General features: G+C 33.1%; 1 protein-coding gene across 1 annotated transcript in view; it reads left to right on the top strand.

The window, feature by feature from the left end:
• Nucleotides 1-14619, top strand: part of LOC123542904 (uncharacterized) — a 195577-nt gene that overhangs the window by 104929 nt on the left and 76029 nt on the right. The window contains exon 13 of the mRNA XM_053531345.1: nucleotides 12984-13079. Within this exon, the coding sequence (XP_053387320.1) occupies nucleotides 12984-13079 (96 nt within the window). The remainder of the gene's footprint in view (nucleotides 1-12983; nucleotides 13080-14619) is intronic.

Genomic DNA, 14619 nt, shown 5'->3' with positions numbered 1-14619 from the left:
GTTTATCAGATGTGCAGAACTACCATAAAAGGAGTCACAGGAAAAAAATCTGTTAGCCTATTGTATATGATCAGTAAGATTTCACACATAGTTGTTGACAAAATGTTTTGTTTTTTTTTAAATTGAGTCTATAATGAAATGATAAATTTCCTGTCAGTCTAATCAATATATTCAAAGGGACATAATTATCTTCCTTTGTCAGGCCATAGTAAGTTACCCTTTTCCACCAATTAACACAATCAATTGATTTTGATATGACTTTTAAAATGTAATAGTTTCCTTTTGATTTGCAGTCAGATTAGAGTTAGCTACCTTTGTCAACCTGTCACCATTAAAATTTTCTAAGTATCATCAGAGGCAATTTTCCTTTGTTCACAGTGAAGCCAGAGTTACAAACTTAACATTGGTGACAAAGAAATCAGAAAAAAATTTGTCAAAAATCTGGCATATTGCAAGGGTTTGCCCCCCTTTTGCCCACAGACATTTGTTACCTTTGCCCTCCCTGTAACGGAAGTCTCAGAAAAAATCTTGTCAATAATCTGGTAAATTTTGGCAATGGTTGCCCCCTTTTGTCCAAAACATTAGTTACCTTTCCCCTCCCTAGAAAACGGAAAAAGTCATCGAAATAATTTGTCAAAAATTTGGTAAATTTGGGCAAGGGTTTGCCTCCCTTTGCCACATTTAACCAGTTGTTCCCTTTTGTCCCCCCCAGTAACAAAATCATGAAAAATCTTGTCTATAATCTGGTCTTTTTGTCAGGGGTTGCCTCCTTTGTCCCTGAACCATTAGTTCCCTTTGTCCTCCCCATAAGGAAAATCACCAGGAAAACATTCTGTCAATCATCTAATCAATATTACCAATGGTTGACTCCCTCTGTTTTCAGTGTAACCAGAGTTAACTACCTTTGTCCACCCAGTAATAGAGGTTATCAGAAAAAATTATGTCAGTAATTAGTCATATATCAAGGGTTACCTCCTTTGTTCAAGGGGCCAGAGTCAGCCCCTTTTTTCCCCCAAAGTTACAAAAGGGTCATCAAAAAAAAATAAAAATCTGCAAAAATCAAATATTTGATCAAGGGTTTGCCCCCCCAACGTTCAAAATTGATACCAGAGTTAACTACGGTCCCTTTTGCCCTCCCATATAGAAGTTATAAAAAAAAAATTTGTAAAAATTTATTAAATATTAAGGTTGTCTCCCTTTGTTCACAGTGAGGCGATTTTAGCTCCCAAAAAATTTATGTCAAAAACTTAGTCAATATTATCAATGTTGTTTCCTTTGTTACAGCCCGTTTTTGCTCCCTTTTGTGCTTCCAGTAACAGAATTCATCAGAGAAATTTTGTGTAAAAAAATTATAAAATTTTATAAAGGGGGTTCCCTCCCTTTGTTCACGGGAGCCGGGTTAGTTCCTTTTCCTCCCGTAACAGAAGTCACGAAAAATTTTGTGTCAATAATCTGGTCAATATTATCAATGGTTGCCTCCCTTTGTTCACAGTGAGACCAGAGTTAGCTACCTTTGTCCTCCCAGTAACAGAAGTCATCAGAGAAATTTTGTGTCAATAATCTAGTCAATATTTCAATGGTTTCCCTTTGTTCAGTGAACCAGAGTTAGCCCCTTTGCCTCCCAGTAACAGAAGTCATCAAAAATTTTGGTAAAAATTAGTCAGTTTTATCAATGGTTGCCTCCCTTTGTTCAGTGAGACCAGAGTTAGCTACCTTTGTCCTCCCAGTAACAGAAGTCATCAGAGAAATTTTGTGTCAATAATCTAGTCAGTATTATCAATGGTTGCCTCCCTTTGTTCAGTGAGACCAGAGTTAGCTACCTTTGTCCTCCCAGTAACAGAAGTCATCAGAAAATTTTTTGTGTCAATAATCTAGTCAATACATCAATTTTTTTCCCCCCTCCCTTTGTTCATAGGGGAACCGGTTTTCTACCTTTGCCCCCCCCCGTAACAAAAGTCATCGGGAAAAATTTTGGGTGTAAATAGTTAGTAAATTTTACAAGGGTTGCTTCCTTTTGTTCACAGTGAGACCAGAGTTAGTACTTTTCCCCGGTAACAAAAAGTCAAAAAAAAACTTCAATACTGTCAGTATACAATGGTTCCCTTTCCCTTTTTTTTTCACAGTGAGAGCGACCAAAAAATTTGTCAAAAAGAGTCAAATTTTATAAATTTTGCCCCCCTTTTGTTCATAGTGTGCCAGATTAGCTCCCTTTGTCCTCCGAACGAATCATCAAAAAATTTTGTGTCAATAATCAGTAAATATTTCATGCTTGCCTCCCTTTGTTCATAGTGAGACCAGAGTTAGCTACCTTTGTCCTTCCAGTAACAGAAGTCATCAGAGAAATTTTGTGTCAAAAATCTAGTCAATATCATCAATGCTTGCCCCCCTTTGTTCTAGGGGGCCCAAGGTTAGCTCCTTTGTCCTTCCAGTAAAGAAGCATCAGAAAAATTTTTGTGTCAATTCTATCATTTTTATCAATGTTGCTTCCCTTTGTTAAGTGAAACCGGGTTAGTCCCTTTTGTCCCCCCATTAACAGAAGTCTAAAACAATTTGTCAATTTTTCCTGTCGTATTATCAAGGGTTGCCTTCCTTTTTTCACGGGGAAGCTAAAAAAAAAATTTCTGTAAATAAATATCAATATTAGAATGTTTGCCTCCCTTTGTTCTAGTTGCCCAGAGTTAGCTACCTTTGTCCCCCCAGAACAGAAGTCTCAGAAAAATTTTGTGTCAAAAATCTAGTCAATATCATCAATGCTTGCCTCCCTTTGTTCATAGTGAGACCAGAGTTAGCTACCTTTGTCCTTCCAGTAACAGAAGTCATCAGAGAAATTTTGTGTCAATAATCTAGTCAATATCATCAATGCTTGCCTCCCTTTGTTCATAGTGAGACCAGAGTTAGCTACCTTTGTCCTTCCAGTAACAGAAGTCTCAAAAAAATTTTTGTGTCAATAATCGTCAATTTTATAATAGTTGATTCCCTTGTTCCAGTAAAAACAGAGTTGCTACCTTTGTCCCCCCGTAACAGAAGTCAAAAAAAATCTGAAATAGTCCTGCGTTTTACAAGGGTTGCCTTCCTTTTTTCACAGTGAGAGCTACCAAAAAAATTCTGTCAATAAGATAGTCAATATTATCAATGGTTGCCTCCCTTTGTTCACAGTGAGACCAGAGTTAGCTACCTTTGTCCTCCCAGTAACAGAAGTCATCAGAGAAATTTTGTGTCAATAATCTAGTCAATATTATCAATGAGATTACACCCGGCTTTGTTGACAGAATGAGGCTGAAAATTGATTCACTATTAAAAGGGGGAAAGCTTTCACAACTTTTTTTTTTCCGGGTTACATTTATTTCTAAAAATATAAGGGAAACTTTTGTTAATTTATCGGACTTTATTCGAAAATTCAACTGGCTATATTATAGAAAAAGTTGGATTTAAAAAAAAAACTTAAATTAAATGAAAACTTTAGTTAAGTGAAAAGAAATAGGATGCGAAAAGTTTATAAACCTGTCTTGGTGTTAAAAGGTGTTTTATTTTTTGTAAGAATAAGTTCTAAATCCTCTCGCTTAATTTGATTCTTCGTTATCATTTCAGTAAGAAAGATTTTTAAAGCAGAATAAAAAACATAGAATAAAATGTAATGTAAAAACTTTTTTTAACTTTCACTGTCTTTGGGAGAAGTTTATAAAAAAAAGAACTTTACCTGTGTGTGGGCCTATCTGATTATAATGAATAGAATTTAAAAAACTTATACATGTATTAGAACTATAGAACTTATCTGTATATAAAATATAGAACTTATCATGTATATAATTTATAGAATTTTAAAAACATGTATATAGAAATAGAATTTATACTGTATATAGAACTGTTGAACTTGTAATGTTATTTACATTTTGTTGAAATTTCAGAATTTATACATTTAAAGAGAACTATAAAAATGTGTATTATGTGGACTTAAATAAATATTTTTGAAAAAAAGACAGTAAGTGAGAATTTACGCCACAAAGGGCCTTTTGTTTCAGTGTAATGATAGAAAAGAGGACTTTTGACTGACTGAAATGATTTGATATTTCAAGTAGAAGTGAAAAGTAGATTTTGAAAAGCAAAAATTTAAGATTTAGCCAAAATGTTCATAATGGAGCCTGGATATTGTTAATTTAGATATTTTTGGGAAATATTTAACATTGTGGAGACATATAAAGAAACAAAGACTTTTTACCAGATATGGTGATACGGATATTACAATGAAAGCAACTATGTCAAAAGGAAAGAAAAAGGTATTTCATCAACTGTTTAGTCTGCATCTGTTTTAGGTCTTTTTCTGCAAGAATAGCCAATTATATATAACCCCATGAAAAAAAGATCCAAAATTTTTTTCCGAATATTTCTGAACATTTTGAAAATTTCTGAAAATCCCTTAAATTCTTGCTTAAATTGGCACGATCCAGAAAAATTCAGAAGAAATGTTCAGACAAACATGATTCAGAAATATTCAGACATAAATTCAGAAATGTTCTGACATAAATTCAGAAATGTTCAGACATAAATTCAGAAATATTCAGACATGATTTCGGAAATAATATGGATATTTCAATGAAAGCAACTATGTCAAAGGGAAAAAAAGGTATTTCTGTGTATCCAGTATTCTCAAATTTTTTAGTCTGATCTTTCTAAATTCTTTTTAAAAGAAAATGTTTTTTTTAAACCTTTCCCCAGGGTAAATTTTAAAAAGGGGCCTCTTCAATTTGGTCAGGTTAAGTTATCATTTGAATGGGTCTTCACTGAAAATTAACTGACTGAATAGATCAGTCTGCACTGGTTGCAAAGGCAGAATCACTTGGCACCAGCAGGCTAAAGGTTAAAGTGGGTTTCTGCAAAGACACTCTAACCACCATTTCTTCAAAAAGATTGTATCATTTGAAAGTCCATTTACAAAGATGTTTCATTTGAAAGTTTGTTTCTACAAAGAAAATACAAAAATGTATGTCATTTTAAAGTCTGTTTCTACAAAGGAACTGTGTCATATAAAGTCTGTTTCTACAAAGAAAATGTGTCATTTTAAAGTCTGTTTCTACAAGGAAAATGTGACATTTTTAAGTCTGTTTCTACAAGAAAAAGTTTATTGTATTAAAGTGTAATGTATCATTTAAAGCCTGTTTGTAGCTTTCAGTCTCGGAATGATGAATACGGGGCTCAGTTTATCGTCTTGTTGTTGTTGTTTTTAGTGTTTCTTCCTTTTCGCAGTTTAACTGGAATGTTTGTTTTTGAATAGAAAAAAATGGCAGTGAGTGAAAAGGTGTCCTTCTTATCATCATTGTATTACATTCATCACTTTATATGTACATAAGCATCATCAGCATTATCGTTAATCTAAACATCATCACTTATGTGCATCATAATCATTAGCATCCATACGTACATCATCAAAATCATCACTAAATTTGTGTATCATTATTACCACTTGTTGTGTATTATCATCTTTATCATCATCAATATGAATGCCATCATTATTATCATCACTTGATATGTACACTACATCCATGCAGACTGATCATTATCTGCACTGTTAGCTGTTAAGTCAGATTTTTTTAGCTCACCTGAGCAATGCTCAGGTGAGTTTTTCCGATCACTCGATGTCCGGCGCTGTCTGTCGTCTGCGTCTGCCCTCAACATTTTGCTTGTGTATGCAAAAGAGGCTGTATTTTTTTAACGATCTTTTGAAATTTGGTCAGAATGATTACCTTATGAAATCTAGGGCCCAGTTCAAAAAGGGTCATCTGGGGTCAAAAACTAGGTCACAGGGCATATCAAAAAAAACCTTGGTACGATAGAGGGTGTATTTTTTAATTAAACTTTATGAATTTTGGGCAAATGATAACCTTTAGAAAATTTGGCGAGTTTGAAAAAGGGGGTTTTCTGGGTCAAAAACTAGGTCATGGGCAAATCAAAGAAAAACCCTTTTGATCAAGAGGCTGTATTTTTCAATTTTCTTCAGAATTTTTTGGTTAAATGATAAACTTGATGAAATCAGGCCAAAATTCGAAAAGGGGGCATTGGGTCAAAAACTAGGCACTAGTCAAATCAAAAAAAAACCTTGTGTATGCGATAGAGGCTGTATTTTTCAATTAATCTTCATGAATTTTGGTCAGAATAAAAGCCTTGTGAAAAAATAGGCCCAAGTAGAAGTGGGTCATCTTGGGTCAAAAACTAGGCACAAGGCAAAACAAAAAAAAACCTTGTGTATGCGAAGAGCTATATTTTTCAATTGACTTCCCGAAATTAAGTCAGAATGATTTCCTTGATAAGTCTAGGTCGATTTGAAAATTTGGGGCATCTGAGTTCAAAAACTAGGTCATAGGTCAATTAAAGAAAAAACCTTATGTATTTTAGAGGCTGTATTTTTCAATTGATTTCTGAAATTTCCCCGAATGATTGCCTTTATAAATCTACGTTGAGTTGTTTGGGTCATTGGACTCAAAAATAGGTCCCCCTAGGTCAAATCAAAGAAAACCCTTCTGATGAGATAGAGGCTGTTTTTTTTTAAAATTAATCTTCATGAAATTTGGTCAGAATGATTGCCTTGATGTAATCTAGGTAAAGTTCATTTATGGGTCATCTGGGTCAAAAAGTAGGCACTAGGTTAAATCAAAAAAAAACCTTGTTATGCGATAGAGCTGTATTTTTCAAAGATCTTCATAAATTTTGTCAGAATTGATGAAATCTAGGTGGGGTTTAAAAAGGGTCATCTGGGTTTAAAAAAACTAGGTATAAAGTCTCAAGAAAAACCCTTTTGTTGCAATAGGGAGCTTTTTTACACTGGGTTTATAAAATTTGGTCGAAGGGGGGGTTGTGAAATCTAGGTAAAGTTCAAATATGGGTAGTTGGGGGTCAAAAACTGGGTCACTATCAAAAAAAGAAAATACTTATTTTTTCAAGTTTTTTTTGCTCCAATTTTTAATGATAATTTGGTCAAATATTTTTTTCCCATGAAATCATTGGGTTTAAAAATTTTTACACTGTTAGGGTTTTGTGTTTCTCAGGTGAAGACCTGGGGCCATTTGGCCCTCTTTTTTTTGAAATTTACCTCTTTTAACAGTTTAAAAGCAAGGTAATGGTGGGTGGGGGGGGATTGAAGGATTGAAATAAAGAAGTTTGAGATTATTTCATTCAGATTGCATATTATTTATATCTTAGTTCATTAAGTTTATTTCATTCAAAATTCTACTTATATTTTAGTATTTAAGTTTATTTAGTCATAATTCATTTAATTCATATCTTAGTTAATAAGTTTATTTCATTCATAATTAATATTTCATTCATATTTTAGTACATACTGTGAAATCATTTAATTTTGTGGGATGAATTTTCTTGATTTTAACCAAAACGGCAATTTCATCGGGATATGAATTCATGAATATCATCTTTTGAACATCAGATGAATGGGAATTTTATTTGTTCATAGGGACTTAATTTCATGGATTGACGCAACCACAAAATCCATGAAAATTAGTCCCCCACAAAAATTAAGCCCCCACGAAAATTGATGATTTCACAGTACATTTATTTCATTCATATTTCAGATTGGATTATACACTCTGTCACCAGATGAGAGTATAAAACCCCTCTCATCTTATAGTGCAAAAAAAGGAACTACTTTTTCTTCTGTAAGACTGGTGCCTTGTATTATGAACTACATGTTTCCTTTGTCCGCTATATTTAACCTCAGCTGGCTTATACGTGCATTGCTGTTTTACCCACCTTAAGCGAAAAAGTTACTGAAAATTAAAAATTCCGACCCCATACACAAACGGTGTAAAAAATATTGTTTTGCCTGCCACCAGATTAACAGTTGTTAATGTGCAAAGTCACAGTGATTTTCTTTCCTGTATAAAACAATACCTTTGTAACTTCACAGTGTGAACCCTTTTTAGGCTATGACTTCCCTTGAAATGTAACAAGGGAGACTACTTTTTCATGTCTTGTAAGGTAATTTTACCTCCCTTGTCAATTGAGCAGTTTGTACATCCCCTATGTTGGCTTCATGAGTGATATTGGACGATAAACTATTTTTAGCTCAGACAATATAGTATTTCCTCCAGTTCCTTGTTGGCTTTTAAATGAAAACTGTGATAGAAATTTGGGAAAGTAAGGGTTTGTTTTTAACTTGCCAAAACAAGATGAAAAGTTATGTTGAGGAAATTTACTAGTAATGTTTTAGGAAATATTTTACGTACTGTTATAATGAGCTAATTCTAAGGAACTTTTTTTTTTTTTTTTTTTTTCATGAAGCATTCTGTGATTGTGTTCCTGTATTTGTATGTTTATACCCCCACCAAACATGTTTGAGGGGGGTATATAGGAGTCAGTTTTGTCGCGTCCCGTCCCGTCCCGTCCCGAAATCTATTATCTCAGTTATTACCAAATGGATTTGATTCAAACTTAAAATACATGTTCCACCTTATCACCCACATCATGTGACACAAGGTGCATAACTCTTGACACCAAGTTTTCATGAATTATGTCCCTTTTACTTAGAATTTAAGGTTAATTTTGTTGTATTTTCACTATATCTCAGTTATTACTAAATGGATTTGATTCAAACTTAAAATAGATGTTCCACCTCATCACCCACATCATGTGACATAAGGTGCATAACTCTGACACCATTTTTTTTATGAATTATGCCCCTTTTTACTTAGAATTTAAGGTTGATTTTGATGTATTTTCACTTTATCTCAGTTACTACTGAATGGATTTGATTCAGACTTAAAATAGATGTTCCACTCATCACCCACATCATGTGCCCACATCATGTGACACAAGGTGCATAACTCTGACTCCAAGTTTTCATGAATTATGTCCCTTTTACTTAGAATTTAAGGTTAATTTTGTTGTATTTTCACTATATCTCAGTTATTACTAAATGGATTTGATTCAAACTTAAAATAGTTGTTCCACCTCATCACCCAGATGATGTGACATAAGGTGCATTAACTCTGACATAAATTTTTTATGAATTATGTCCCCTTTTACTTTAAATTTAAGTTGATTTTGATGTATTTTCACTATATCTCAATGATTACAAAATGGATTTGATTCAAACTTAAAATAGATGTTCCACCTCATCACCCACATCATGTAACACAAGGTGCATAACTCTGACATAAATTTTTTATGAATTATGTCCCCTTTTACTTTAAATTTAAGGTTGATTTTGATGTATTTTCACTATATCTCAATTATTACAAAATGGATTTGATTCAAACTTAAAATAGATGTTCCACCTCATCACCCACATCATGTGACACAAGGTGCATAACTCTGACACCAATTTTTCATGAATTATTCCCCTTTTTACTTAGAATTTAAGGTTAATTTTGATGTATTTTCACTATATCTCAATTACTACTGAATGGATTTGATTCAGACCTAAAACAGATGTTCCACCTCATCACCCACATCATGTGAAACAAGGTGCATAACTCTGACACTATTTTTCTTGAATTGTGTCCCCTTTTACCTAGAATTTAAGGTTAATTTTGATGTATTTTCACTATATCTCATTCTGATTGGCTTAGAGCCAAAGGGAAGTAACCTTTTTTAACCTTTGTACTGAGTTTCTTCCCCTTAAATTCCAGGAATAAGTCTATTTTTAGAAATCCTATTTTTAGATTTTCAATATTTTAGGTATTTTTCTAACTTTTTTATTATAAGTCCTATGTAAAAAGTAAAAACATTTTTCCGTGATAACATGGGTCGGTAAGACACTTTTTTGTATTCACTTTTAGTGTATCTCTAATATTAGAGATTTAATATATTTACTAGTATTACTATACTAGTATTATACTAGTATTACTTATATGTGGAAGCCCAGGATGAAGTACTCCAAAGTATTTTTAAGATTCCTTATGGTTGCCATTCTTCTGTGACAAGACCGTATGGTGGGGGTATGAGTCACTCCTGTGACAGTTCTAGTTTGAATTGTCTACATGTTTTTGTATGTCTATGCATTTTTATGCATTCATACATACACTGCTACAGGTCTGTGGTTGTATGGGGCTTCGTTCATGGAACATGACTTTTCCCATTGAATATTTATCCTTGTTTTGTATTAGACAGAACTATATCTGATTGTTGCTTTGTTAAGTTGTGCTTCCAGCCTGAAAATGTGTAATATGTAAATATATAAAGATTTGCCCCCTGCTCCTTCATGTGCTTTTCTGTTATAGAAGCGTTGAATTTCCGACTACACCGAAAATTGATTTATATTTTGTGTTAAAATAGACACTTAGAAAAAGGTAGGTAACTCTTGATGCTTAAAGCTGTTTATGATCCTATAGCTGATTGCAATGATTTAAGTATTCAAGTTTTTGTTTCATGACTTAATATATGTTGAAGTAGTTCTAGAAGTTGAGTAAATTTCAAAAATACTCCTTCATGCATGATATGTCTGGAACTTAACAACTTTAGTCCCCTAAAAATTGCACAATTGTCTTGCTATACTTAAATATAATCTAACTGTTTTGATTCCTTTAAAAGGACAATGCTCTGAGTTCAGACAAATCAGAATGTTAACTAAACAATAAAAGACCATAGTTATGACACTTCTAAGATTTTCTTTTATATAAACAAAGAAGGTTTTTGCTGTGTATTATGTTGTTGATTAGAACACGTTCCGCTAAAAGACCTACTTTTGGCTCTACTGGTTTACTCCCTCATATTTAAAACCGCATTTTATTACGAGTTAGTATCCCTTCCTGGTGTAATTCGGAAATACTGATTTTAGTTTTGGTCTTCGTGATAAGATTACTACACATCTGAATGCAAAACCATGTTTTATTTGCCAGCAAAGCATGCAAAACTAAATTAAAAATCTATTTCCCAGACATAAATCTTGACACGTCCGACAGTAACTGAACAAAACAATGAAAAAATTGTAAATATAAATCAGGGCACCTCAGACGTTTATTGAAATAAATAATAAACAAACCAAGTCATAGAGTGAAATTTTAGTCCATTGAGAACAAAATAGAAACGATGCTGAAAGTGAATACTGTGGTACCTTACCATGCCGGACACAATTAATTTTGCCTTTGCGAACAGTTTAGATGATGATCAGGCTGCACATCTGTGCAGTCTGATCATGATCTGCACTGTTCAGTGTTCACCATTCAGTCAGTATCTTTTTGCTAAGCACTCCTTTTAACAGTTAATGGTACTGTCCAAATTAGAAGTTGGACAAGCTCATTATAGAAATTGAGCAGGGTAAGGGTTAATTAAAAAGTTCCATACATTGATTGTTGATATCTCAATTTACGCTATTAACGTTTTATAATAGCAGCCTGTCAGATAATTTTTTCCTGAAATGGAAACAAAAAACATTATCTGTCTACATCTCATTAAATCTTTTCTTTTCTTGGACCATTGCATTTTAGTTTATGACACCATTTTCCTGGTTTCTGTGCAGGAGAAGTTATTATATCACATGGATTTATTTATCATAATGGGAGCAGTTATTGGGTAACAAATTGCTGTTGACAGGCTGTTTTTACCGTTATCTATATTGATTTGCCATAGAAACTTTCTATTGTTCTGTCGACCCAGGATCATTATTTCTAAACATTACTTTGATTAGAAAAATACAGCTTTTGTATTAATGACTGGATAACCTGAGAGAATAAGAGCTAGAGACTTAGAAGTAGTTCCAACAACATCCTGAATTTGAAAATCTTTCTAGAGTTTAAAGAAACTGTCTGTCAATGTACAAAATTGTGGCTTTTGTAAGGGAAACATACTGTTATTCCTAGTCTGGCTACTTACTAGATAATATTTATTTTTAAAGAAAAATAATTCTGCTATATTTTCTAACTTCATCAGTCTTGGCTCTGATTACCTAGTGTTTTGAGAAGAAAAGGGACATAATTATACAAAATTTAAATAGCCTCAGGAGTTATCTCCTCTGAACAAAACAAAAGGATCTGAACACAGACTATATTATTACCCATGTATAATGTGTACCTATGTGTAATACTCACCCCTGATTCCAGCTTATAAAATGTTGGGAAGAAAACTTTTAATACATCTGTTAACTGTACAAGTTAACAACTTTTTCTGTGCCGCTATCATTATCATCATCAGGGCTTTCTAGATTTTATCCAGCATGTCACTAGACTTGTCAATTTTTTAAAAAAAAAATTCAAAATTCAGAAAGTGATCAGAATGGATAATGTTTGTAAATACGAAATAAATATGAAGTAATTTTGTCAGATCAAAACAGTATTTTATTAATAAATATACACAAAACTCTGACAGAAAGAAGATCAGATTCACTTTGAGACACAATCAGAGTCACAGTTGATAGAATTTGATTTAAAAATAGTGAAAATACGTATTTAAGGACATATGCTAGAATTTGGTGCGAAAATTTTCCCAATAACAGAATTTCTTCAAACTTTGGATATTGAAGGACAATCATCTAAGAAACAAAAAAAATGCAAAAAAAATCATAGGTCACCGGTATCAAAAAAGAGTTATCTGCCCTTGAAAACGGCATTTCCCCCAAAAATGACGTTTTCAAGGGCAGATAACTCTTTTTCCATACCGGTGACCTATGATTTTTATTGCATATTTTTGTTTCTTAGATGATTGTCCTTCAATATCCAAAGTTTAAAGAAATTCTGTTATTGGGAAAATTTTCGCCCATCTCATATACAGGGAATTCTAGCATACGCCTTTAATGACTTGAAAATTTATTCAAGACAGCCAGAGTACGAGATCAGCAACTTCAAGATTCTGAGGTTCAACTGTATTTAAAAAAAAATCATTAGAATTTCTGGGTTCACCTGGAGATACAACCTTTTAAAGCTCATATATGTGCTTAATTAAAGGTCTAGAAGTATGTCAAATTGTTGAAATTCTATGAAATATTACACTAAGGTAACAGTCATGCTTGAACACTATTAATATCATTTATATGAATATTTCAGGATAGCCGACAGAGTACTAAGGACACCAAAAAAAAGGCCGAGACTCTCAAACCAACAAAAGCTCCTTCCAAATCTCCTAACAGGAACATAAAAGAGGTATGTATATATATATATTTATGAGGGTTGTCCCAGAAAATCGTAGACTTTTTTTATCATTTCGAAAATAAGCGACGCATAAAATAATTATTTTAACTGATGTTATTTCATTTTATACTCTACAGGGCTATAGAGTTTAAAATTAAATAGCTGTCATATTATTTGAATACTTCTTGAATAATGGACAGCAGTCAGTGCTAGTCGGCGCACATTCAATTTTCCCACTCCAACATTAAATAGCTTCATTTTAAATTAATGTAACTTACCCGATATACATCTCACAAGATTAAAATTTATATCATCGTTAAGAGCAATGTGTGGTGTGTAATTATATTGTGTTTCAAGACTTTGACATCACTTATGTTAAAATAGTGACGTAAATTTTAAAGTAATGATTGCATGCCATTTCAGAAATGGCGACGTCAGATAAGTTTGTGGCGCAGAAAATATTAAAGTTTTATGTTGCTCTCTCTTTGAATCACTCGCCTAACCTTTCTTAAAACAATTTTGTCACGTAAAGACAAGTGTCCTGCTAACATTTGCCAAACTTCCCGAATTTTCCATTCCTCGTTTTACTAGTGAAGGGGTCATACCGCGATCTACGCAAAGTTTTATTAATATTTTCTGCGCCGCGAAATTATCTGACGTCGCAATTTCTGAAATGGTGTGCAATCATTTCTTTCAAAATTACGTCATTGTTTTAATGTTAGTGATGCCATAGACTTGAAATGCAAGATAATTACGCGCCACACATTGCCCTTAATGACGATGTAAATTTTAATCCTGTGAGATGTATATCGGATAAGTTACACGAATTTAAAAGGAAACCACTTCTTTTTGTAGTGGGAAAATTGAGCGTGCGCCGATTAGCACTGATTACTGTCCATTATTTAAAAAATACTCATATGGTATGACAGATATTTAATTTTAAACTCTATAGTTCTGTAGAGTATACAATGAAATAACATCAGTTAAAATAATTATTTTATGCGTCGCTTATTTTCGAAATAATAAAAAAGTCTACGATTTTCTGGGACAACCCTCGTATTTCCAGTGGTTATCTTCCTTTTGTGTCTTAAAGATTTGTTAATTGGCAGTAAAGTTATTATACCTAATTGGCAGTAAATACCTAATTGGCAGTAAAGTTATTGAGTTGGCTAAACGCTGTCAAGCGTTTGACGAGTCCTTGCTATCGCACGATTTCTCATTCTTAAATGGCCTCACAACACAGCGAAGTGATGTAGTTCCATTGGATTGTCTCTAATTTCAAAGAGTTGATTGATCGAATGAAGTTCATTTATGTCAATCCTATTTGCTATGACGAATATACGATGTAATCTGTCATATTTATGACTTGTAATTGTGCAGTACTCGAATAAAGCCACGTATTTTCTTCCGCGGTAACTCAATAAGCATAAACACGCATAACGATTCTGCGGGATTTGGTAATACATTTGCGCATATGATTATGGTGACGAATTTTATGCCCTTTTGTCACAAAATAGCAAATATGATGTTCACAAATTCAAATAAAAACTGC

Source organism: Mercenaria mercenaria, chromosome 19 (assembly GCF_021730395.1).
Source record: "Mercenaria mercenaria strain notata chromosome 19, MADL_Memer_1, whole genome shotgun sequence".
In the NCBI taxonomy this organism is placed as follows: domain Eukaryota; kingdom Metazoa; phylum Mollusca; class Bivalvia; order Venerida; family Veneridae; genus Mercenaria; species Mercenaria mercenaria.
This window is presented reverse-complemented; position numbering and strand designations above follow the sequence as displayed.